The 27,159-nt window shown below is 42.3% G+C and overlaps 1 protein-coding gene across 1 annotated transcript in view; it reads left to right on the forward strand.

Moving 5' to 3' along the window:
- Positions 1 to 24,049, forward strand: part of PDIA5 (protein disulfide isomerase family A member 5) — a 99,116-nt gene extending 75,067 nt beyond the window's left edge. The window contains exons 15-17 of the mRNA XM_083842024.1: positions 11,770 to 11,840; positions 20,546 to 20,680; positions 22,838 to 24,049. Of these exons, the coding sequence (XP_083698150.1) occupies positions 11,770 to 11,840; positions 20,546 to 20,680; positions 22,838 to 22,918 (287 nt within the window). The 3' untranslated portion in view covers positions 22,919 to 24,049. The remainder of the gene's footprint in view (positions 1 to 11,769; positions 11,841 to 20,545; positions 20,681 to 22,837) is intronic.
- Positions 24,050 to 27,159: the final 3,110 nt, after the last annotated feature.

Here is a 27,159-nt window from a genome sequence, read left to right on the forward strand (position 1 = left end):
CAACACGTGCAAACATGCTCCTGTTGTTCAGTGGTCGAGATAGTTGCTTCCAAATAGACTACAAAAATGAATCAACTCTGTCAGAAGCAGGAGGTGTCTGTAATAAAGCATCAATAACATCCAAATGGTGGGGAAGACAGAGCGAGAGGGGGAGGTTGCTTTTATTTATTTTTATTTTATTTTTTTTAAGATCATCCCTTTCTAAGGGGAAGGGCTTGGTGCTGAGCAAATTCATTCCATTCCTAATTTTTTAAAAAACAAAAGGTAAGTGTTCTTAAACAAAACAGAAAAGACTTCTGGCAGCAATGAGAAATAATAGGGGAAAAACGCTCCCTTTTAATGGCTTGTAAGGGCAGCAGTTGCCAATGTTATTAACTTGCCAAATGGCCTCAATTTGTGGGACTCAACAGGGTTCACAGAATGAATATTTTTAATAAATACTTTGCTGGGAGCTGATTTCCGGTTTTGCTTCTTTGTTCAGTGGTGAAACTTTTCCTTCACTGCAAATTACTTTTGTCAGCTGGAAAAGGTTATTCTCTGGTGAAGCCTGACCCACAGGGGTTACGCAAAGAACACCTCCAAATAAACGGTACCGAGGATGATTTTAATGAGGTATTTTTGTATTGTATTGAGTTAGCGGCTGTGCAGTGACAAATGGAGATGCAATTAAAACACATCAGCAGCCTCCCTGGCTCTTCACTTTTTTAAAAAAGCTTTTTCTTTTAGGACTGGAAGAAACGAATGAGGGTGCTTACTCTGTTTTGCACTTGATGAAATCACAGAAGAGTCTGTGACGTTTATAAGGTTTTGTTGTTGTTGTTTTTGCTAAAAGGTGGGCATTGTTCTAAGTTGCTCCTGGGAGATGGCACCGGGGTATTGTTCTGGTGTGCAACAGAAACGTCCTTTTGGCTTCCAGTTGAAGCAGGAATCTGACCGTGAGGCATCATCGCTGTCTGATGGGTTGTCCCCTGGCCACCTAGCAGTAGGAAATTGGATAGGGAGCAAGGTTTTTGGTTCTGACTGTAAATCAGTCCTGCCTGTCCCTGTGCATCTCATCAGCAGTGCATAGAAAGCTGAAGGCTACAGCAAACTTGCATTAATTTTACCCGCAGGCTTTGTTCGAAATACTGATAATCCTGCTGCTCTGTTTCTGTATCCTGGTATGCTCCTCTGTCTCTTCACAAATAAACTTCCCAGTTTCTTCTGCCCAAGGTTTGTGCTGAGGAACGTGCATGGCAGAAAAGCCCTTAGCTGAGACTCCTTGCCAGACTGGGTCGCACAGAGCGGGTTTTGGCCATTAATGCTAACAGCCCGCTCCTCTCTCCTTGCTCCTGTGGCTTGAGCTGCTTTCAAAAAGCTGTTCTTAAGAAAGCAGTAATGGTTCCTTTTCCTCTCTACCCTTTTTTGAAGTAAGCTGGGACAAAGCTGGCTGCTCCTTGTCTCTGCCCTTGCACAGGAAGGTTTGGGTCTCGGCACCGGGCAGAGCCGGGTGGCATGGTTCTGTATGAAGGACACACAGTGGCTGCAATACTCAGCCAATGCCTTGGGTTAACAAGGTCCAAATGCACTGAGCACAGCAGCACAGATGCGTCCGGTGCCCTGTGATAGCCTCTGCATGGCTCTCACCAGGTGGCTTTCCCATCGTTTGCGAGCACGTCTTGTTAAGTTTTCATTAGGAGGTCGTACCAGAGTCTGAACAAAATGTGCGTGTTTGTAAATGAAGCTTAAGCTATCAAAAATATTAAAAACATGCTGAACAGAAAGAATCCGTTTCAAGGCAAAAACCCTTGCAGGAAGGATTTTCTGGTTGTTGACTGAGGCAGGAGCGAGGTCTGGGCCCTCTGATAATGAGGTTTCAAATCCTGCGTGGGCTGGCATTGCAGAATTTCGATATGTCAGCTCTGCCAGGAACACTTTCCTCCTGCAGTAGTGGTGCTCCTGCTACAGACTCACGTTAGCGAGGTGCATTCCTGGCGGTGCAAATAGTGCTGATGCAACAGGGCCCATCAGCAGGCTGGTGATAAAGGGTGAATTTATAGAGTGGTCTCTGCAATCAGGCTGTCAGAACTGCTCTTAGCCCCAGTGTTCGTGTCAAGGCTCTTAATTAGTGCAGAGAGAACACTTTTGTAACTGCTCTTAAAACGCGAGTTGGGGCACTTCACTGGGCCGCACGTAGCTGTGGCTAGTGTTCGGAGCAGGCTGTCGTGGAGCTGGGGCATTAATCCTTAATTTATCTGGGTGATCCAGTTCCCCTTGTTTTGTAAAACAGGATTCGTGTTTTAAATCTGTAGCGATCCTACAATGCTACAGCTGCTTGAATTGGCGCGAAGAATATTACCGGTATCTGAATGGTTCAGGCTGGTGAGAAAGGGAGGAGGATTTGGAGCGCATCCCCTTGCCCTGTGAAGCTCTCCCGCAGGCGGCACAGCCGTAGTGGTGCGAGGCCACGTACAGCCTGCCCGGGGTGCACCAGGAGACATTCACCTCCAGCTGTGCCACCCACCCTGGTGCGCTGTTGCCAAACGTGCTTCCAGTAAGACAGACGCTTTTGCTGGTGATGCAACGTGGTCACAAGGGGGGCTGGTTTCGAGCCTCGCTCGGTGCATGCGTGATGGCGTGGTGTGAAGAAGCTCGGCCTCCCCTGCTGCTCTGCCAGACCGCTGCCAGCCCAGAGCAGTTTGCTTTCGGAGTACCAAGTGCGTTCACTGGCGTGTTAGATGGCAGAATTATTTCATATGCTTTTATACTTTAGCTGTGTTTGTAATTAACCGAGGCTGATGTTTGGTTCTGAAACCACAGCCGTACCCCTGCTGTTGTCTGCTTTGGTGCCACGTGGGGCGGTGATGGACCTTATCTAGAAATCCAGGTCTCCTGGAACTGACACAGTAGTTGTGTTGTGGATGTAGCTACTGATCTTCAGCCTTTTCTGGCTCACTGTGCAGCTTTCCCTCTTAAGGGATTGCTTGGTGCTGTATGCTAATTGCTGTCATCATTAGTGATTCACCGCAGCCAGTCGTGTCCTTGTCTTCTGCAGTGGGTAAAACAGTCCAAGGGTTTTGCACTGAACCTCTCCCCAGTTCTTACCTTTGCAGCTTGCCTGTTCTGATGACTTTGCTGCCACTGCAGTTGCTCATTTCTAAGGCTGTGGTTTCCAAAGGTTTGGTTTTATGTGTTCCTGTTCTCCTCTGTATACCTCAAAGTGCTGCAGAGCAAACACGTAGGTAAAGCTGGGCGCTAATTCAGTGCACGCCATATACAAACTGACCAAATATCCTTCAAGGGTTAATGCAGTTCAGCAAGCAGTAGGTGATTTCTCAGCCGCTTTCACGCCAGGTAGAAGTTTAACCACACAGGATTTTGGAAACCAGCAGGAGGAGTTTCTGCTGTAAGCGTGCAGTTGCACAGCACTTAAGGGTGTATCATTCCTATGCCAAATGGCTGAGAGGCAGACAAGTGCAGTGCTGCTATGGAGAAGTGGTGTTTTTGTCCAAGACGCTCAAAGGCACTGAAGTAAATTGGCCCTCCAGCTCCTGCAAGCTTTCAGTAATAAGCTGGGTGCCTGTTGTCGTCTGCAGGAGGGAACTGCATCTTTTGCACCAGGAGTAGATAAAACGATCTCTGTTTGGTGTTAGCACAGTGCTTCTTGACTTCATGGGGCTGTGCTAGCAACTAATGTATCCCTGCAGCAGCCATGGGAGGTAGGTATCATTGTGCCAGATACACATTTCCAAAAATGAAGATACAGAAACTGAAACTTGTCTGAGAGCGTTGTGGTGACAGCAGAGCCAGGGATGCTACTCGGGAGTTCTCAACTCTCACCTCTGTGCGCATTTTCCCTTTCTTGTAAATGCCCTCTTTCTCTCAGAAAATCATAGGAAATTGGTTTGAAAAAAATGTTTTAAGAGATCTTATAAAAACAGTACCCTAAAGGAGAGTCAACTATACTTAAATCCTCTAGAAGCTTCCTTCAAAGCCCAGAGCAGAACAGAAAGTCCCTTTAAAGTTGACAAAGTAATTGTTCAGATCAGTTAGGAAAACAAACAGGCAAACAAACAAAAACCCCACCACATGTTGTGAAATCAGTAGTAGGCTGCCTGTCATGGTTAGGAGTAGCGAGGCGAGCCCTGGTCGACCTGATGCTTAAATGAAAACCTCATGACCTTTTTCATATCAAAGGACAAATCCCTCTCAATTATTAATACCTTCTGTCTTGGAAATATGATTATGCTATGTGTCAGGTCATGTTGTAAAATGAGCTTTGGTTCCAGATATTCAATTAGAAGGCCCTCCACTTTTCTACTGGAGGAACAAAAGCAAATTAACCTTTCAGTAACATCTCCAAATGCCTTTCTCAAATCTGCCTGTGATTTCAATAACTTGTGTAGCTACACAAATTGTGTTAGTTTAAGCAGTATATCCATTTTCAGCTCTTATCTGTGCAATTACTGCCCATGGCCTGCCTTCCCTTGATTGACCAAGTAATATTCTTGTTTTAATTCTGGCTAATCACTCGGAACTCTTGAAGTGGAAACAGGCTTTGCTTTGCTGTGCAATCTACAAGCTCCTGGGTTTCCTTTGATAGCTGCACAATGTGCTGCTTTCTCTTGCTTAGAATAGCAGTCATTTGAAAACCAATAACGGAGGGCACTATCTCCCCCTGTTATTTTAGCCGGCGATAATTTCGAACAGAGACAGGGAGTCAGAAAGTCATTCCACGCTCTGCACCTCGCACGCTGAGGGTGCCATCCTGCCGCATGCTGAGCCCGCCGAGGCCCCGATGCTTTTGCAGGGGCATGAATGGAGTCAGCCCCTCGCAGCCGTGCTCCTGGCAGGCAGGATTGCGGACCCCGAGTCACTTAACCTCTTCCTGACTCCGTTTAACCTTGGGTGTAATGAAGGAGGGGGATAATCATGTCTTTTTCTCCTAGGGGCAATTTGAAGCGTAATTAATTGATGCGTTTGAGATCATCCATTGAGAGATGCTGAAGGGGGAGAGGAGCCCTTCCTCTTGCTGAGGACAGAGCACAGACAGCACAAATGCCACGGTCTCTCACATGTCACTGGGCTTTCAGATCTCCTCTAAGGAGTCGGTCAGGACTTTGCTCTGAAAATACTGACAGTTGAAGTTGCCATATTTGATAAGGAAAGTCTGCAACATCAAAATGTAGGCATGTTTAAACTCTTTTTTGAAAAATCTCACGTAAAATATATGCGCCTGGCTTGTGACTGTACTTGTCAGGTTTTATTACGTACAAGATGCTAAAAGCACGTGCACAGACAACGTTGGCAGGATTATACATTGTTACGTATTAATGGTGGGCAAAAAGTACAGTATAGTCCTGTCTGAAGGCAAAGCACCCGATCTGTGCTGGTAGAGCCACCTTGGTTGGGGTGCTCTGGTCAGGGTCAGCAGGGACCAACATCCTCACCTGCCCTGTGTGGCACTGCAGCTCCCGGCCATGCAGGAGACTCGTACCAGGACAGCAAAACCATCCTGCCTTTGTAGCGGCTTCAGCTCAGCAGTGCGAGTCAAGGACAGGCTGTGGTCTGCTAAGGTAGAGAACCACCACGCGAAAACAACTCTTAGAAAATTCCCTTTCAAATGAAAAATCACTGATGATGGGAAATGTTTCTTGTCTGAATTTGACCAGCTTCTGCTCCCAGCCAGCTCTGGAAGTTACTTAGCCTATGGCAACCAGCTTTTGAGTAGCTTTTTAGAGTGAAAACTGGGCTGATTCATCTAGATTTCTGTCACTTCTTAATCTTTGGATTTCAGCTATTGACTTACTTGAGTTTCTTGACTCCCTTTCCCATGAAATGTGCCATTGAACTCAGTTCTTGATTTGTGGACTGAGAACTGCAGGCAGCAGTTATGAGGTGCTAGGCATAGAGGCCCTCTCCCTCTCCACACCTACTTAATATTTTCATTTACACATTCAGTAAAGTTTCTTCTGACAACTCCATTTTCTTTCAAAGCTATTGCTAGTATTGTTTTGGATTCTTTTGCTTCTAATGCGTTTAAAGCCCCTTATATATTTAAAACATCATTATTACCTCTGCTGACTGTAGATACTGCTTTGATGTCCATTTGCTTCCTTTATCTGTTTTGTACAAATTGTTAGCTTTTGATTTATATTCATTAAAAACAGCTTCACCTTTCTTCTGTGTGCTATGCTAATACGGCTTCCACTCTTCTAAGGAAACTGAATTAACCTTGTACTGCTCAGCTGTAGAGAGGTTATATTGTATTACCGCCCTTTGTAGTTTCAAATTTAAAAAAGCATGAAGTAACTTCAAGGACCTTTTTCATATTTAAGCAAGTGGAAACCTGCATCTTATGGAAGCAGAACTTGCTTCCTTTAGGCAATTCTGAGAATTTCATATAGTTTTATTTTAAATTTAATAAGGTGACTGTTGTCCAACAGGGTGCATCTGCTTCACGCACTAGTCAGGAGACATCTTTATAATTGTTATCTGGTCCTAATACTTTAATACATCGGAGCTTTAAGAATCTCTATTTTTTTTTTTACCTTGTCATCTCTAAACAGTTCACTTGGTTAAAAAGAGAAACCCTGCCAATGAAAAATTCTCCATTTGAATCTAATAACGATATGTAGGTTATTCACTTGATTGTTTGATTGCTTTGAAAGTCTCTTTTGCCTTCCACCTGCATCCCATGGGACCCTGCAATTATGGGAAATGTTTACAGTTGTGCATACAGGATATTATTTCTGGGGTTTTACTGAATTACTACAACATATGCCTGATTACTCTTATATCTGGGGTAGTGTGCACTGTTTTTTAATATCAGTTTCGTGTGTTTCTTACCTTGGCTGACAAATGATTTTATATTGTTTTTCCTCGGTCTGCTTTTTGTTTAAGAAAAAAAAGTTTGCAAGGTGACATGAGCACTTGGTACATTTTTCTGTTTTCTATGCAATGTCTTGGTTTTGCATGGTTGCCAACTTCTTGTGATATCATGTTGGAAACAGCATCCAGCTCAACCCTGTGGTCATTCATTTCTTCAGAGTCCTCTAGCCTGTGTTTCCACGAGGATTAATCCTGTTTGTGCTGGTTTCTCCAGCACCTCTGTGTCCACAAACCACATCCAGCTCACTCATTCTTTCCTCAAATACACACAAACTACACTGTACCATGTTCCTGCTATCAGCAAATTCAGCCAGCACAGAATAAGCTGGGTTGTATGTTTCCCCCTTCATCTCCCCAGGAAAGCACTAGCTTTCTTTTAAACGTCTCACTAATTAGAGATTTAATCTGGCTCCTGTGCCAGCCCCTCAGTGACCATGGGTCTGCATAAAAGCTGCTTGCCTGCTTGATTTCCCTCGTTTGCCACTCATCAGCCATTCCTCTTGAATTTTTACCTACAGAAGCTGTATTTTTCATGTACCAGATCTATCGAGAACTACTTGGTTTTTAAGGTCAGCGATGTGACGGTGCCCATGTGACTGTACTGCAGTGTCTTCCCAGACCAACTTGACAGCATGAATACTGAAGAAAAAATAAACTGTAGAAAATACTGGGTTCACGTAAGATTTTAGCTTGGTAGTACAAAGGCAAAGAGAACGGAGGAGTCCCTCTGTTGCAGGTGTTCTCGCGTGGATCCATGGATGTGTGGTTTAACAGGCAGTCTCATCTCCTGGCAGGCTCCAGTGGTCAGGCAGAGCAGGTAGCGCCGTGGCTGTGTGGAAGGGCCTCTAGAGTGCAAGATTTTGAGCACAGAAAGGTGAGAACAGCTGGACAGAGTTGTAATAACGTTGTGTCATTTGCCGATCAGGAACAGAGAACAGCCCTAACACGTGCTACTGCATGTGCGTTAGACTTGGAGCTTTCTTGCTTGCCCGCCAGGTGATGCAAGTGTGTTCCTGCAGTAGGAAATGAGGTTAGCTCAAGGTTTTCAGAAACGGTTAGAAGTTTTAAGCACCAATGCCGGGATCCCATCAAAGGGGTGGATGTTCCAGGAGCAGATTTCTTACAGATTTCTCAAGTCGCACAGGAAATTACTGCTCAGTTCTTGTCTGCTGTTAACCCCGTTGAGATCAGATTTGATAATGATGTAGAAACGAATACAGAAATGGGTAAAGCAAAGCCCTGAACCGATGTTAGAGGTCTCTGCTGCCAGATGTGCCATTTCCAATGCTGATCAATTGAAAATCCACCTCTTGGCCTTGTAGGAAGCCTGTGCTTCTACTGTAGCACCCAAATTAATTAAGTAAAATGTAATAAATCTTCCTATTTTTATAGTCTGTAGTGCCTTACTGTCCTATAAATACTACTGAGAGGTGGGTAGGACCTTTTGATTCTTGACACCTTACCCACACCTTCAGATGCCACCAGTTTAATCTCTTTCCGCTACAGCCCATCTGGAAAATCCTTTCTAAGGAGTCCACACGCTTTCCTATCCTCGTGTACAGCGCTCAGTACATTTCCTTTCTTTTCACTTTCAAATCTGGAAGATAGTGTTAACACTTAAAATAAATGTGTGATAGTGGGTGTGAAAATGGAATGGGGAGAACAAGTTTTCCGTCTGTCAAAATGAAGACATCAACCTCTGCTTTTATTTTTTTTGGCATGTGTGCTTTAAATAGAATGACTGGGTTGGGTGGCTTCCAAGTGTTTGCTACATTTGGCAATCCTTCTAAGTTGTAACAGATGAAGTTCTGCTATTCCATATGATATGCTCCTTCCCCCTTTTTTTGGTGACTCCTTGAAGCTCCTTGGGAATTCAACACAATATTCACATCTGTTCCGTGGATGGATGTCCAAGGCTAACAAAATGCCTACTGGACTTGGAGTTAGCTCCGCCAAAAGCCATATGGTTGTGTTTTCGTTTTGCAAGCACTGTGCAGTAAAGAAAGCAGGTTGGGCCAAGAGAGAAGAGAAGGGAGTGGAGAAGAGGGATGGAGCTTCAGATCAGTAAATGAAGGTAAATCTTTTTTTTTTTTCCTTTGGTATTAGAGTGGGAAGATGAGATGATTACAAAAAGAGGAAATGAAAACTGTAAGCATAGATTTTTTTTTTTTGAATTACATGGCACTCGTCTCCTCTGTATGGTGCTGTTGACTGTAGCCTCAAGGCATGTTTTGTTTTGCCTACCTTTTTCAAAAAAAGTAACAGTCTGGATAATTGGATGCTCCTTTTTGGCCACTTAAGTGTGCATCTTTGCAGAGAACCATGCTCATGGCCCTTCTTGATGCCAGCTATTGAACTCCATGAAGCAGCACTCACCAGGGCAGAAGGGACATTGAACGTCTGACACTTCTCTGGGCAGTCACCAGCTAAACTCCCACACGGGCTTTCTTACCAACTGTATGTTGGCCCCTGTAAAAGGGCAGCTTGCATTTTAACAGCCGATTTCTGTGTCTGAAAGACTATGCTTATTTGTCATTTCATGTTCCAGTCTTATAGAAGAGCGTGGCTCATGGAGAGCTCTTACTGCTGCAACCTTAGAGGGAGCTTAGAGTGAGTCCTTATCAAAAGCCCCATCCTCAAAAGGTCCAGCACCCACGAGGTGGGAACAACATCTACTGATGTATCACAATAAAAGAAATATCTTTTACTAAGAGTTTGAAAGTTGCTGTTTGGTGAAATTAAAATTCCAAGCTCAAGATGGTGAGCAGAAAGGGGGACCTGAAAAGATTCAAGTTCTTTGGAGTCTATGTTATAGTGCAACAGCTGGGTACCTTGCTTTCCAGTAAACTACAGCATGTGAACATGTAGATTGCAGCGAGTGCTCCTGTTCTAGGGCAGTCTGATTTTCATATTTTTTGACTCTGAAATTATTTTTAGATAGTGGCACCAGTTCTGATTTATTTCTGTACAGCAATGTTAACGGGCCAACCAAGGCTTTCACCCCACAGTACAGGACATTAGCCAAGATGTGTCAAGAGACAGGCTTGACCTGAAGGCTTGTCAGTCTCAGGCAGACAGGACAGGCAAATGGTGGGAGAGAAAATGGGTCACTGACGTGGGCTTATGGACACGGGAGCAGTGCCTGGCAGCCTGGGGCACTGATATCCTCCTCTTCCTTTTCTTTCTTGACTGTTTTCTCACTGACTAATGTCAAACTGCTCAAGAAAGTTAATAGTTTGCAAGCTGTGGAGGATGTGTACTGTCTCCCACGGAAACACAGCTGCCTTCAGACAGACTGCCATCATGTTGCATAAAGAGTTTGAGGCCGGTGAGGTGGATTTGAAGAAATGCCTCAGTTTCCCAGGAAATTTTCCTTTGACTTTTTGGCGCTGTTAGTTACTGCATAAACTCTCGGTGGCATTTACACACATCCCATTCTGAAGAAGAAGAAAAATTAAAAGCAGTGCATCTAAGGAATGAAATCGCCTTTTGGTCAAGATGAAAGGAGCGTGCAGTTTTTCCTTTGTGAGAAGGGATGCGCAGAGTTTATGCACAGATGCTGTTTTTCTTGTCACCCAAAAGAGCGAGTGCAGTTTGAGACAGTGGCTTTGAGCCTCAGAGGGTATTTGTTCAGCACTGACTAAAAAGCAACGCAGCCACTTATTTACCAGTGTTTTACAGTGACAAACAACAGCACCATAAGCTATAATTGAAGCTTGTGAGCAATTCATCTGTTTTGTTCTGTTCTTATCCAGAAATAATACCACGATGAACTCTTGTGCTTTTTTAGTTACATGGGCTTGAGAGAAGTGCATCCATTCCTTTTTTTCCTGCATCTGAGCAGAAAAAGTGACCTGAGTGTTTGCTTGGGAACAACTTCTTTATGCTACACTTGAAAAAAATAGTCATAGATGCGGGTACTTTTTTCAAAGGCTTAGTATTGATATTTTGTGAGTAGCTTAGATTAATCAGACAATAAACATTGCTTCTGAATTAAGAGCACTCCAATCTGAATCTTGAATCAAGAAGGCAGTTCCTGTTCCTCTTGGTACGTGTTCTTTTGAAATGTTTGAGTATATTTAGTGTACGTTTAACCAGGGGATGAACTGGCCCTTTGTTCAACATGGCTGTGGTACCACCAAGTGTCAGCCAGGCTCCCACACAACACATTGGGGTTCTTCCACACTGTCTAAAAGTCTTCTGGGGTTGTCCGTTTTGTGGTAGGGTGGAAGGAGAGTTGAGGATGGCCAGCAGTAGTCATCCTAAGCCAGGACTCTGTTCTCCATATGTGAAGACGTGTTGCCTGCTGGACTTGCTCTTCTTCCCCTCACTTGTGATCCCAATGCCTTGGCTCTAACAAAGGCAATTCCCAAACATGTCTAAATGCTCCTCCTGTTTTTTTAATATAGAATTTTTATTCCAGCAACTTCCTTTCCGAACTCCAGCCTCCTCCCGTTCACCACTGCATTGTCTTTATTCCCATCTCCAAATGTAGCTGCATCTGTGGCAACAGCAGTAACAGCCAATGTGGTAATACCCATGAGGAAGTACAACAGAGTGGAAATGGTTTGTCTGTTTGTGGTTAGTGATCTTTCAATGCACTTAAGTGACTGGTTGTAGGAACCAGCCCCTGATCCCTATATGGGATGTCACTTAAACGTAAATATCTGCTTGTGTTGCTTGCAGTTGGAAGAATTTTAAATGCGTGCTTGAGTCTGTGTAGCTGAGGCACATGGTCTACAGATGCCTAGTCCTGCTCTGCTCATCCCACAACTGGAGAACTCTAGTCTAGAATTGTTTTTAACACAAACTTTCCCCTAGTTCACCTCTGTGTCTTGAGTTTGTCACAGTACCTTATTTACAACTAACATTTATGCTTTTTCTTCGTGTGTCAAACAGGGTGCCCACACTGTAAAAATGCCATTCCACATTTTACAACTGCCGCTGAAGTCTTTAAAGAAGATCGAAAGGTAACTTGCTGTTAATCATTTCTGAGATATTTAAGAACTTTTCCCACTGTTTGTGCTTTGCAGGCTTTGCTTATTGATCAGGTGATAGGCTTGCAGATAAAATTGATGTTAAGCTAATAGAAATGTCTCTGCATCTTATGGGTTACATCTTTCTGGTCAAACTGAGTTACATTTGTTCTCTGCGTTTTTGTTGTCTTTTCTGATTAATTCTTTGTGCAAGAATTCTTTTCTGTGAAGCAAAGCATATTATTTCTTAGTGGAAGATTAATAACAGATAACTTATGACTTCTCCATTCCCCTTCAACTTTTGTCAGGCATAAACAGGGTGCATGCAGAGAAACCATAAGTATTGTGACAGCCCTGAGAACCTCAATCATACTTATGCAAGCAAAGATTAGTAATATATTTCTGTTGGTTGGCTGGCTTGAGTCCAGGATATTGTGCCCTTCTAGGACCCTCATGCTTCTGCCTTGAAAGTTCATCTGATGGTTGAAGCACGCCAGTAAATTTATGTGAATCAGCTGAGCCATTTTAACTGACTGTATACATGTCTGATACTAAAAAAAAAAAAAAAGCCACTGGACTTAACCAGCTAACTACTTAAAAACCTGCTTAAACACTTATTATCTTTGACTAAACTGTGTTTCATTCTGATCTCAGTATTTGTTCTAACACCATGATTGCTTTGTGTTTCACTGCGGCATGGAAAAGATTTCAATTTAATAGGGAAATGAAGAGGTAATTCTGAAAGTTATACCCCTATTAACCTGCCTGCTACCATAAGGAAAGAATTTCTATGGTGTTTTTTTTTCTCTTGTCTTTTCTATAACTCGCACAAGGGGCATCAGATTGTCAAGAAACAAATCATTCTTGTATCACTGAATGCATCCCATGAGAAGTCCTCCACACCCTCAGGCACGGGTTGTACATGGAAGGTTTAAAAGTTGTTCAGCTTTCAGTTCTCTTACTGCTGTAAATCTGTGTATTCAGATGCCTTTTGGTTACCTGGTTGTTCCTGAAATCTCTAAGAATGTAACCTTGTTTTTCTGCTTTCTTGGCAGTTCTAAATAAAACTGCTCTTTCCTACGTTCATTACAATTTCACTTAGAGGATATGAAGCAGATGTACCAAACAATGTGGAAGTTGCTTCCTAGAGCTGAAGGATGCATTGGCAGCCAATCTGAACCATTGTGCAGTTTATTGGACATCACGATGGTGGTAAATGCAGGCTTGTGAAACTTTCAGTTCAGACCGCAGGTTAAGAAAGGACTCGGAGCAGAGCAGTGATTGACGGTTGCAGTTCTTGATTTCAGTTTAAGGCTGAAGTGGGGAAGTATAAAATGTAATGAGTTGGAACAGGAGAGCCAGCAGGGAATATTAAGGCTGGTACAGTTTCGAAGAGGTGTGTGCAGTTAGGGAAAACGATGTTATTCCACCCTAGTGACTTATGAAAGTGCCAGGGATTGATTATCTAGGGAACACTATTTAATTGCATACAGCCATAACCTGTCAAGGTGTTTCTTGCTGCCAGTTTTTGCCCTTGCGGAAAAGAAAATAAACCTGTTTAAAACTTCAGAAGGGCACATGCCTCTTCCCATAAGCAGCACTAGGCATATTCCCATATTTCAAACCACCTGAGCTTTAAAATTTCTTTAATTTCTAGTTCCGTAGGGCTTGAAATTTCTCAGAAATAAATGCTTAAGGAGGAGGGAAGAAGTTTTTTCTTTCATGGAAAGATTACTAAATTTCATTTTCAGTCTGTAATAGTAGCTTTTTTTTCCTTCCCCTGGAGAAAGATTTTTTCAACTTTAGCTAAGGATGGTAGCATTTAAACCCTATCTTCTTGTCAGTAGGGGTGGTCCTTTAATTAAACATTCAATTTTGCAGAAGCCAAAGAAAAATCAAAATCACTCCAGCTGTGAATGGTTATAAATGGTATCTTAACAGGTGTCCTTTGGGAAACTTTGAGTCTTTACATGGGAATTTTGAAGACAAGCAAAACTTGAAGCTGTTTAAAACGTGTCTCTGGCTCTCCATATTCACAGGAACAGGGCAGTTTTGGCGCAGGAGCCCCCCCGCAGGGATGCGTGCAATGCTCTGTACTTTTTTCATCATCTGCGCTGCTGGAGTCAGAGTTTAAAAACGCAGTGCTCAGAACATTGGCCCCAAATGTCAATTCTTGTTGGCCACATCACTGCTGGTGGTTTCAGCAGAAACATGGAGCCTGTGTGCTGGCCTGGGGCAGCTGTTGTGGCAGAACGGTTCTGGGTGTAACCAAGGAGGGCTCTGGCATAACTCAGCGTGTCTGCGTGGCTTTGTGTATCCGGGGGCATTCAGCGCCATGAGACCAGATGAGTGGAGAGGCTCGTCCAGTGAAGCAGTTAGCATATTGCTTTCAGCTATTTAAAAAGAAAGGAAGAAAAAAAAAAAGAACAAAACACCATCCATCTGGAACATTCTTGCCTTGGGGAGCTGTGGCCTTTGCATACAGCTGCTAGGGGAAAGCCTTTGGCCTGTGTTATGCAGTCAGAGTTTTGGCAATGACTGTGTACATCAGAAGATGCAAATGTGAGTATTGTCACTTTGCTGAACAGACCGAAGAGCAGGAAGGCACGTGCACTAACTTCTCCAGAGACTCTTGAAAGGGCACCAGCTAAATCTTCGAAAAATCTGCATTCTGCCTTCTGGCTGATCCTAAAGTTCAGCTTGAAGGAATTGATTTGTGATGCTCCAGCTTGGATTAGCTGAAGGAAAGCTATTGACTCCTGAAACTCTCTCAGTAACAAATCTCTGGAACTCCCCCAGAGGGGCTGGTGTTTGACCAATCTTCTCCAGTTTCACAGAAGGCAGTTCATGTACAAATGCATTGACCTAGATCAGAGCACTGCAGCTGGAATCTAGTGAGTTTGTACAGAAACAGCAGTAGCAGAGATTGATGGAAAGACTGCAGCTCCTGAGTTGGTGTGCTAGCAGGGAGCTGCAAGTTACAGGGAAACTGCTAAGTCCCCAGTATGTATCATGCATGGGCTTCATTGCCATGTTTTTAGGTTTGAACCATGGTTCAGCATCATGATACCTACTAAATCAGTGTATAGAGTTATCCAAATGAGTTAATATTTGAGTTTAGCCAAGAATTTGATCTCTCTTTACTTAAAAAGGATGTGTTGAATTTCTTTTTAATTAGGCTCATTAAATATGGCAATGTTAGCGTTGTACATCTTGGTGACTACTAATGGATCTTCCCTTTGCAAATAGGCCTGCTTTGAGAATAGCTGATGAATTGCAGCCATGGTAATGCTGCTATGGTACATCAGGACCTCTAATAATGAATCATCCATTTGCAAGGCCATTTGCATTGAAAACAGCAGCTGAATCTCAACAAGCTTTAGCAGGCTAGTTCATAACTGCTGTTAGGATCCAGAACAGGTAATATAAATAGAAACCCATGGAGTAATCGTAGAGAAGAATGTGCATCTGTCTTACTCACAGGTGCTTTTAAGACATTTGGCAACAACAGACTTTTTTTCATAATCAGGTAAGTGTCATCTGGAATTGACTATACTTTAAAGCCATTGCTTAGTAGCATTCTTTTCCATACTGCAATCTTACATTTATTTTAATTTTTTTAAGCTTATCATATATCATTCCTTTCAATATAACTAACTGAATCAATATTCAGTTAGTTATTCGCTTCCATTTTCATAACAAAAGTCAATATTAGCTCCAGCAGAGATTTATTTCATTGAATCAATAAAGCAGTGTATGGCAGTACATATTTTAGCAGGAGAGAGACTGGGATTGCAGAAGATATTTTTACTATACCATTGTGTGATGGCTGGGAGACAAACTGTTAAAATGAAAGGGGTTTAAGAATAGAAAGGAGGAGTTACCTGGGAGGTCAAGGGATCCCACTTTCAATTTTCTACAAATCTGTTTGAACCACTAGATGTAATCTTGTTTCTTAGCTGCAAGATCCCTCTAGAACAAAAATTTGCTTTCATAATTCTGTTGGAAGGCAACTCTGCTGGCTGTTGCCTGATTAGATGGTGCTGCAAATCCTTCTTTCTCTTCTGATACTTGCATGGAGGGGGAAAAAAAAGGCATCATCCTTCTGTTAGAATTGAAGCATGAAGAGATCAGTGGTCACATTTTCAGCACAACTCCTCTTCTACTTAAGCACCTAAATGAAAGTTCTGATTTTTGCAACAGGTCAGCATTCCTGATCAGACCACTTCATCTGAATAGTATGCCATGCTCACTTCCTTTTTTAAGAGCTCTTTAGAGCTAGTTGTACATTACTCACATTCAATTCAGTGCAGAGTTCAGTTTGCAACTTTACAATTAAGCTTCCACTTCTCTTTTCTGTTAAGATAAAGGTATTTTCCAGTCCCAGATGTTGCTACAGTGCTAAACTATACTGACTCTGGAATAAAGGACAAATGCATACTAACCCGATGTTGTTACTGTTATGCACACTAACCTGGTGGTATTAATTATTATAAGCTACATGCTAGTTGTGAGGAACTACCAACAACATCAAGAAAACTAGATGTATTCCAGGGAATTTCCTCTGAGGTCCACAGTCCTCTGATTGACTTCCTTTTCATTCAATAACTGTTTTGTTCCTGCTACAGTTACTGAACAGGATGGTGGTAAACCTGAACAGCATTGCCTCTGGAGAGAGAACTTCTGTATAATGATGTGTTGCCGATATTTAAGGCAGTGCAGCTTTGGGTTATGGAGAATCCATAACCCCGTGGAGTTTTGTGCATGTTGTAGATAGAGCAGTGGGCTTTTCTTCTATATTTCAAAATGGTTTTTAGTGAATTTCTCCCTCTGGCTGTAGGAAAGTTAGGAAAGCTCAAGAAATTAAATTTTAGCCCTAACAATCAAACCTCCATAAAATCAATCCTGTCTTCTGAAAGCTGTTATGTTGGATTTTTTTCTTCCATGATGAACATATATACACCTAAGTCTTACACCGGCTCTTGCTGGTGAGTTTCTTGCTCACAGATTTTTACATTTTTTTTTCCCCTCGTAATTCATGAGAGATGATGCCAAGTGTCTTGGTTCCTGGATATGTATCAGGGATGTATTATGTTTAATCTGTCTGAAATTTCTGGTTAAATACAGTTGTTTTTACAAGGCAAAGCATATTGGGTTTTCTACCCCGTGTTTTCCAGTGAACTGTAATGCAAGCAGGCTGCTGGTAGTTGTTTGAACATCATTTCTGAGAATGGTGTTGAAGTCTTGAAACAGTTTTTGGTAGAAGTTTTTAGGGTGGTTTGTTTTTCCTGACTCAGTTTCTTTCTTTAATGATATAGAAAAACTCATTGTCTGTAAGATTGAGGAGAAGAAAACGTCCCCGCAATGTATGACTGCTCGCTTAGCCCAGAACTCAAGCAAAGACTTCCTTTTTGTGGGCTGCTGCTTTCTATGTGCAGTACTTCAGTGTAGCGGTGATTCACCCTAACTGAGAACTGCTGTAGTAGACTACTCTGTCAGAAATGGAGTTTAATATCCACAGCCCATGAAAACACAACCAGGATGAAGCAAGGGGCATCAGTTCTGTCTGCTGATGTTCTGGTATGTTGTGGAGTTCACTTGTCTGAAATTGATAGAATGGAGTTGGTCCTCTGTCCAGAAGTGCGGTTTGCTACAAGTGGTTTCCAGCATTACTTCTCTCTTTTTGCAGTGCACTATATTTGATCTTCCTCTGCGAGACAGGCAAGACAATTAGGAGTGCGATGCTATGGTAATGAGTGCATAGAGATGGTAGCAACCTCTATATTTAGGCTGTCTTAACATTGCCACTCTAAAGTAATCACTCAAGCTTTCCTAAGTACTCTTACTCAGCTTCTGTTGGCAGCAGGCATTTGAAATCCAGCCCCAGGATGCAGTCTTGGGAATTAGATGCGTCTCTATGAAATTTTGTGCGGGTCTGTATGAGTTACAAGTCTCCTGAAAATTTCCATTTCTCTTCTCTCACTGGCTGTAAAAATAACTGATCGGGAATGCATGATCTGAAGAGCTGGGCTCAAAATGACGTTTGTAGGAGCAGCAGCAAGTCCATGGGGTTTTGTGGGAGCTTGCATCAGGAGTGTTCCAGAGAATGACAGACCATGGACGTATTTTCCAAATGCTACTCTAGGTGTACACGTTCCTTGCTGTTGGGTCTGTGGAGTTAAGGCATAGCATTAGGGTAACGTGACTGTTGCAGCCAGACTTAGACTGGGACCTTTGTGCCTTACTTCAGTGTATGACAAATGCACGCAGATGGAGCAGCTGAGATTCCACGTGCTGTAGAGGAGAGCTGTATCTCAATCAGACCGCTAAGCATTTCTTTCAGAGGCCACCTCCTCGTAGCCCATCAGTCATCTGGTTTGAGGCAGTAAATAAATGTGTGGTGAACAAGGTTAAAAGTGGTTTATAGGGCTGTATTCCTCCACTGTGCTGTCTCCTCTCTGCGGGTTATTCTCACCAAAAGCCTTTTATAAAGGAAGTAGGGCTCTTTCCTCCAACCAAAGCTGGTCTAGATGATTCCAGGGAGGTACAGTATAACTTCCAGTCTACTAAAACCTAGTTTTCCTAATCTCCAAGGTTTTAACTAAGAACAGATGCATCATCAGTCGTTGACAGTTCCATGTCTCAGACTGACTATGAAGATCTGGATGAGTGCACATATACCTGCCACTTTTTCTGGCTCTTGTCTCTCCCTATGTGATATTTAGAGCAGTTGGAAAAAAAAAATAGTTATTCTTCCTGCTTTCAGTGAATTAAGACTTCTAGTATTTTTTGTAAATTAATACTGTGACATCAAATAAATGTTTGTCTCCATTGTGAGTTTTCCTTTACACAGAAGTAGTGAACAGAGCTCTAAATTTTGGCTGACTGCTGAGGTCAGGAAGACATAAATACTTAGATGAAACCCTTTTGCAGTGTGTTATTCCTAACTGTTTGTTTTAACTGGCCCTGAATGAGTAGGAGTCTTTCTGTTTACAAGGAAAAAAAAAAAAGTGTGTTCATAGAAACACTCAAGAGTCCTGCTTCTGTTAATGGTCTTATTCTTTAAAAAAGGAAAACAAATTATTTAGGAATATTGCACACTTTATGTAGTGCCTCCCATCTGAAGATAGACCCAAGTGAGATCCTACTGAACATTGTCTTATCAGGCTTTCAAAGCCAAAGCAAATTACCTGAAGCTGGCTTTGCCGATCTCTTCAATTGCTGCTAGGTTAATGAGATCGGGTCTTCTCATTTTGACAGTGTCACCATGAAACTGGAGGACGTTAAGTGATCTTTTAATTATGAAAGAACAGTTTTACTGCATCCCTAGAGTCACGCAAGCAAAAGGTATTTTGATCAGATGTTTGAAAATGGCACGTGTAATGAAAATTTGAAGATGAGATGTGGCTGCTATGGAATTAGTACTTGATACATTGTAACCCACAGTTGCAAAAATTCTTCTTCTAATTTGGTGTGTTGGTTTTTTGTTTCCATAGCTTATACTTAAAACTGCTTGCTCTTCAGCAAAGCCTGTAACGGGGCTGTGAAGGCAAGCCTGCATAGCAGCAGCGTGCGTTCGGAGCCAGAACTGCCACTCACCGAGCAGCCAGTGTGAAATCACAGCAGAGGGCTCTGCTGCTTGAAATAAAAGCCTGTGAATTGCATTTTGTTTTAACATCAAGAATGTTAAGTACAGCCCATTCTCAGTACTTCACAGGTTCAGGTTCCAAATGTCAAATGCTCTAAACTAGGGTTAGCCGGAGCTGACGCTCTGGGGCTGCGGGGCTGCACTTCCCTGCGCTCTCCTGAGGCAGGCAGGGGAGGAGGGTTGCTGCGAGCAGGCTGCTTCCTCCCGACGGTTGGTTTGTGTGACAGTAGCATCTAGAGGTTTCAAAAGGAATTAAAGCCCACTTTGCTAATGGCTGTGCAGAGCATACCATGCCCCTACATCAAAAGAGGGGCAAAAAAAAGGCAGGAAAGAGAACAGATGAAGCCAGGCAGGGATTGCAACAGTAAGCACCTACTTCTCTACAGGCACTGCTCAGTAGACAACCCTTTGGCCTCTCCCCTATCCCCATTGTCCTTGGAAGAACTGAACAGGGTTCATGAAAGCTATTTGGGATAAAAATCACAAATCTTAATAGCTTGTGAGAGTGAGCTTCCATGTTTGTCCATGACCAGCAGAGGTAATGTTTCCCGGCAATGGTCGTGTCACAGAAAGGAGGTTGGGTTAGGTGGGTCCTTATGGTTATCGGTGTCACCCTGTCATGTTCATCACTTAACACTTAAAGTCCTGCAGTGTGACAGCACTGTGACTGCCATGCTTGGACTTCATTTTGGTTTAACTAATGCACCCTCTGGATTTCCTGCTTGGAGTCTAGCACAGAGCTTTGCGAGGAGGCCAGGAAGGTGATGCTGTGTGCTGGGAGCTGAACCCACCTCGCAGCTGTGTGGGCCAGATGCTGCGCAGGCACTGCAGTGTTGTGCCGGGAGGAAGCAACTTCTGCTTTCCTCTTTGTGTGGTGTGACCCAGTGATGACCCTCTGATCTTCCTGCACAGCTGAGCCACCACAACAGCAGTTGCATTTTTGGCAGAAGACGTAGGTCTCTCCCAGCGTTAGGTCTAAGCTGCAGCAGCACCGTGACTGTGGAGCCTTCCTTTGTCTTCTGCTGCCTCACGCTGATCTCTTGCATTTCAGATCGCCTACGCTGCAGTGGACTGTGCCAAAGAACAGAATCATGACCTGTGCAAGCAGGAGGGAGTTGATGGCTACCCCACCTTCAACTATTACAACTACGGGAAATTTGTGGAAAAATATACGGGAGAAAGAGGGGTGAGTAAAAGCAGGAGTCATCACCTGATAAAGGGAGGAAGGTCTCCTCTGCCAGTACTGCCTCGCAAATGAATACTGCAGGGCAAATTTTTATCTTACTGAAAGGATATTTAACTGCTTCTGTTACTAACTTACATGGATGAATCATTGCGTACCACGCCCCTGTACATCTCTGTATTACGAATGTACTTGGTCTATTTTAGGAATGTGAGAAGAGGAAAAAGGAGTAGATTTGGTAATGCTTTGTTACATATTTTATTCTTTAAGCTGAAGTCTGCAAGTGAATTTGGACTGAGCGAAAGCAAGGGATTTATTACATGGGCTGCAGCTAGGTGCAGAAATGCCAGAAAATACAGATCTTGCTCCTGTCAGTTCTGGATCTGGATCATGCATACACTCTAAACATACTTCAGTTCCACTAGGCTGCCAAACGGTGACAGACCATTCATTTTTATAGCAGGGACAAAACTGTCCTTTGGAGACCAAGGGAAGCTAAATGTCTCATTCTCACTGAATCAGATTCACTCCTGGAACTCAGGATGGAAAGACCAATTGTGCCATCTAGCCCATGGACTGAAGTTTCATTCTTTTGTCCTGCTGTGGCCAGCTAATTATATGCTATGAGTGCAATGGGCAGAAATGGCATAATGCCTTCTGTGGTTGTAAAATGCCTCAAAATAAGGGAGCCATCTAATTATTTGCATGTCATCTTTGTCATGAGCTTCTGGACGGAGGTTATTGCTCAGCAGTGATTGATTGCTGAGAGAAGCTAGGGTCTACAAGAAAAAAAAACTTGGGGACTTCAAGCTATCCAGTGGTTTTGCTACAAGAGCCTGCATGAAAGTCATTGCTGCTGTTACAGCTCACCAAATTATAGAGAAGCATGAAGGGAAAAAAAAAAAAAAAAAGCCAAAATCTGAGGTTGTTTGTCAGTCAGGATCTTAGAGAATTCTTCATGGAGCTTCACCTCCTTGTTTTTTCCAGCATTAGGACCACAGTAATGACCATTTTATGGAGCTGATCCAGGCGTTGTTATGGATACTGCCTTTAGTTCAGATTGTGGATCTTTTCTTAAAAGTAAAGATGGGTGCAGTAGCCAACAATTAAGTAAAATTTCAGCCATAATCTTCCTCATATTTCTTACCCATGTGTATGGAAATGATATATGAAAGGTGGGATCTGTGGTGGCTGATAAAAAAGAATTTAGCAAGACAGGAGTGGTCTGAGGCCACAACAGTTGGGAGATGATTATGCCCGTGCTGGAAAGTGGACTGACTAATCTTTTGCGTGCAGCCAACCCTTTATTGGGTAAAATTAAATTACCCAACAAGAACATTGCAATCTCTCTGGTGCTGACAGCTGTGTTCCCTTTCCACCTCTCCTCAGTCCCATGGTCTTCTGCAGGATCCAGTTAGGTTTAGTTATCTACTATGGTGGTAACATTGGAGGCAGTGCTTTGCACAGTGCTTTCCGTGGAGTTTCCAGGTCTGTTCACACATCTGTTTCAGTTACAACACCTTTTGAACCACCTTTTGCCTTGCAAAAGAAGGCATTCAACAGCTTCAGAAAATCAGAAGTTTTAAGTTGTTAAAATACAAAGGTCTAGGCATCCAGATTTCAATGTTTGACCATAATTTTGATAGTAACTTGAAAAAATGTAATTCCCCTCATCTGGATGTGTGAATCATTAGCAAAACTATTATGCGATGAGGAACAGCGGCAAATGTGTATACAGCCAACAAATGATCCAATAACAGCTTTCCAAATGCCACAAATACATGTGCATACAAATAAAGCGTGTCTGAGCGTTTTCAACAAAAAGGCATAGGTGGCATTTCTGGGGACAGATTTTACCTCGTCATCTGAGTTTTAGGGCCTTTCTTCTTGTGGCCCCATCTTTTCACAGTTTCTCATGAAAAATGGTGGAATGTGGAATCTGTGTTGGTTATTTTTCCCCTCGCGTTTCAGCAGAGCAGCACTGGACCCAGAGTACTGCCTGAGGAGGCAGTGCAGAAGCAATAACTGGTCCATAGTTGATTTTCTGCCAATTTCCATGCATAAGCTAAAAGTGGTCTTGATGCATAGTTTTGATTGTGGATTTTTTTTAAAAGACCCATGTTTTTCTGTTTTTTTTGTTTTTTTTTTTTTCAAAAACAGGAGTCTGGATTCACCACTTTCATGCGAACCCTTAGAGAAAGAGACCACGAGAGAGTAGGAAAGAAGAAGGATGAGTTGTAACGTCTGCCTCAGAAGAAGCTTTCCGCTGCACTGTGAATCGTTTCAGGTCTTTTGTTAATGCACCTGAGACTTCACATATTCTCAAGACAGAGACTTTTTTTATAAACAGCCATGGCCATTTTGTACAATTTTGAAATAAAGTGAAACTACAAGATTTTTAAAAGGAAAAAAAACTAGAACGTTGCCGTAATGTTTTAAAGAAAACTTAGCATTTTCTCTCATGTTGTGAGACTATGCCCACTGACACTCCTATGCAATATTTTTGTAGTCTGTAGTGTGTCTGTAGGTGTTGTTTGATAGGGTGATTTTTTTTAAAGGTATTGCAGTACATGTTAAAAAAAAGGGGGGGGGGAGGTAGGGGAGAACACTTTTTTTTTTAAACCAGCAAAGGATAGTGGGACTTGTAAGACACAGATTATCCAAATGCAGTTTTACATTCTTGTGAAATAGTTACATGTTCTTCAGTGAGATTTGGGGAAACAATATTAAGGTGCTCAGGGATAAATAAGGTATTTGAATTAATGAAGACATTGACATTGACCAGTCCAGATCTGTTGATTTCATTTAAATCTCGCTATCAGGACTGTTTACATACCTTTGTAGAATGTACTGAGTTAATTAAGCCAAGTATCAAAAATCTACACAGCATGGGTAAAATTAAACTAAGCCTTCTTTTTCTGGCATCAGTACTGCCAAATGCCTCTGTAAGGTAGGAGTGATTACCTTCTAGGGGTAGACAGTTACCCTTGTAGGGTATACAGCCTCCCTTAAAAATTATGATTGGGCCGTATGAAATATTTGTTGGAAAGTGTTATGTTGAACAGCTTTGATAAATGCATAGTACTTCTGATAATGCAGTAATTATGTATATTAATGTTTACACTCCAAAAGTTTATCTGCTTTTGTATGTTGGAGATTTCCTTTTTTGTTTGTTAAGGAGTTGCATAAACAATCTCTTAGCCAAAATCATCACTGTAAAAACTGTATTAGCAGCAGCAGTTGATGTGTTACACTTGATGCTTTAAAAAAAAAGACATTGATCTGGAGGTACTTATGTCTTCACAGGAGGGAAGAAGAAAGGGCAGGAAGTTGTGATTCACTTTGAATGAAAAATAAATTTAAAAAAGATAATTACTCTTATTGTTAATCAGCCTTGTTCAACTTGGATTGCCCACCTCACCACCTCATCTTGCTGCGGGCAGCCCGGTGCCCGGCTGTGCTGGGTGGCACTGCGGGGTGCCCAGCTCTGCGGGGATCGGCGTCTGTCCACCTGGGCACTCAGCAGGTGGACAGAAGAGCTTTTTACAGTGAGGTACCATGCCTTGGCTCTGACATCTCCCTTTTGCTCCTCAAGCTGTCTGTCTCATTGTCTTTTGCTAGTTTGGAGGCTCGGTGAAAGCCGTGTTAACGGACAGCTCAGCGCGGTGCTGCTTAGGGGGTGGATGGCATCTCACCTCCATTCCCCATGCAGTTTCGTCCTCTCTTGCCCAGTTAATGGCATTGTATGGTTGGTGTTTGTTAAGCTGCTGAAGACATTAGTGAGTAATCTGGAATACCAGCAGCCTGATTGGCCTCGTATGGTTGCCAGCTTGTTAACCATGATATAAATTTAAACACTGATGGAGCTGTGCCAAGTATGTTCTCTTATTAGGCACCTGATGAGTCTCTGCACAAAAAAAAAAAAAAATCAGCTGCCTGGTAGTACATAATATCCTAGTGTGAAAGTAGCTTAATTTATTAAGTCTCTGACTTTTTTTTCTTTTGTGTTAGCATAGTTGCTTCAGGTTGTGTTCAGTGCTTTTGGAGAAGGTCATGATAGTTCTCTCTTTCGAGCTATCCTCATGTTTGGTAGCGTGTGTTTTGCCCTCCATTTAAGAAGTAATGTATATTGATGCCATTTGATTCGAAACAGGAATTCCTTTAATTCCTTTGCTTACTAGTAGTCTATCAAGTATGATAGTTCAGAACTTACTGCAGTTTTTTTTGATCTGAGTCAAAGCAGCTGGCACTAAGGAAGGCAAATAGCCTCCAGAAATGCTTGAGCAGTAGGCTGCTGCTATGTTTGTGCTAATTGCCGAGAAATGCGGACTTCTTTTAAAGACGAAAAATAAATCAATGAAATCATAGCTTGCCAATAGTGATATCACTTTTCAGGATCATTCTGAATTGCAGGCTTTCGTAAACGTTTAGGATAGGACAATTGCATGCTGTGCTTCAGAGCAGTAATTCCTTACAGCTGGTTATACCATAACAATTAAAAATAAGGATTTTTGTTTTTCCCTTCAGTCTTTTGTCAGTTACTTCTTGGACTCAAGCTTTTCTTTTTTTTTTTTTCCTTGGCTAATCATGTGTTAATTCACAGATATAAAGTATTTGAGAATACATTAACTTCTGTTACAGGGTCACAACTCATCTGGTTTATAGTCTGATTTTTTTTTTAAATCCAGTTCTGAATACCATAAACAATTACATCAAATGGCTGACAGGAGTCTTAGTTAATGTGAACTAGATTATGCTATGATCTAGGAGCTTTACTTCCAAGGCTGTTTAATTAGCAGGCCAGGTTTGAATCTCAGTTACTCTGTTGTAATTCTGTTGCCTCCAGTAAAGAAAATGTTCAGTGCTTGTATTTAGTAGTGAAGTCAGCTTGTTTATATTTGTTTTGGTCAAATTATGATGAAATTGATTTTTTTTTTCTATGAACTGTGAATAAGAAGTATCTTGCATATAAGAGCTCTTATTCTGGGTAAAACGGCCAACTGTTCAAACAGACATTCAGACTTTCCAGGCAGTCGTGGTGGATGCATAGCTTAGCCATTCATAAGCACATGGGAATTTCTGCTGTGGTTAAAAATGAGTAATCTGATCTTTCAAATCATGAATCATTTATCAGCGAGAAATTTAATTGCTGATAACAAATGGGTTGCAGTGAATCAGAGGTTCTGCTCTTGCAGTTATGGGTTTGGCCTTTCAGCCTTTTAAGGGGTGTTTGATATCTGCTACACAGTTAACCCTAACAGATAAAATCTTGTTGGGGAAGGGTACATGTACACCAGCAGAGAGGTTGAGCAAGCATTGTATGTTGTTTTGTTCCTCAGAGGTTTAAGCGAGATGTAAATACCCCACTGGTTTGTGCTTGACCTGTTTTGTAGTCAGACCAAGATACCAAGGGTAGCAGGACCAAATTTTTGTGCAGGCTAGTAGGAGCTGCGTAAGGAGGTGGTTCTTCTATCTAATGAAAGTGCCTGAGATGTTGGATTTGTCTCATCCAACACAGGAGGGGAAAGGGAGCCCGGACAACATCCCCGGAGTGTGAATACACTGGGGTATGTGAGACCCGGGTTGGAGTCCTAAGTCTGAGCACAGGGTCGTATCCTAGCCCACTCCAACCCAAGCAGATGCTTTGGTCTCTGCTGTTTTACAGGGTTATCCATCTAACCCTGACCCAATAAGCACGTCATTTGCTGAAACTAGAGCAACTCCTACAGGAGAGACTAGAAGAGACTTGCTTTCTAATCTGAATCAAGAAAAAGCAATCTAGCAAATCTCTATTTCCTCTTTCTTCCTCCTGTAAAATTGCATTCTGAATCTGATATCCCCATTGACACCACCCTACCCCCCACCCCAAACCCTCCTAACTAGTTGCAGTTGCATAAAACAGCCTTGGGAATTTCTCTACTCCCACTCAGCCCAAATTAGCCCCTGAAATTTTGCTGACTTAAATTCCTCTCAATAGCCATCCACTAAGCTGGATTCATATTAATGGTCAAAGATTACAGGGGCAAGGTTTATGTTCTTACAGCATTTAATTTGGGAGTAATAAGGGAGATGCAACTCCTATTATGAGTCAGCTTTAAGAGAATGCTTCAGACAGAGTCTCCTTTCAGATGGAATTGCTTCATGGTTGGTTCTACTTTTGAAGATTTACAGCTTTTCAAAAGAAAATTCAAGACGTGGTGACTCAGTCTACAGGTGTTTTCACAGTCTACTTTAAAAAATAAAAAGCAAAATTGCTCTCCATATTCTTGATAGTGTTATGTTAAGAGAAAAAAAAATGTTGCATTTATAGATTTCCTAGAATAATACTAAACCCCTGCCAACTGCGTTTTACAAACTATGAAACAAGCCATTCAGTCAGAACGATGCTCAGTGGAGCAGGGACTGTTGTCCACGTGCACCTCATTTTAATTTAATAGGCTTACTTCAGTGTGATTGGGTCTGTAATGTTACACTGGGATTTG

The sequence above is a fragment of the Anser anser genome (genome assembly GCF_964211835.1).
Source record: "Anser anser genome assembly, chromosome: 6".
In the NCBI taxonomy this organism is placed as follows: domain Eukaryota; kingdom Metazoa; phylum Chordata; class Aves; order Anseriformes; family Anatidae; genus Anser; species Anser anser.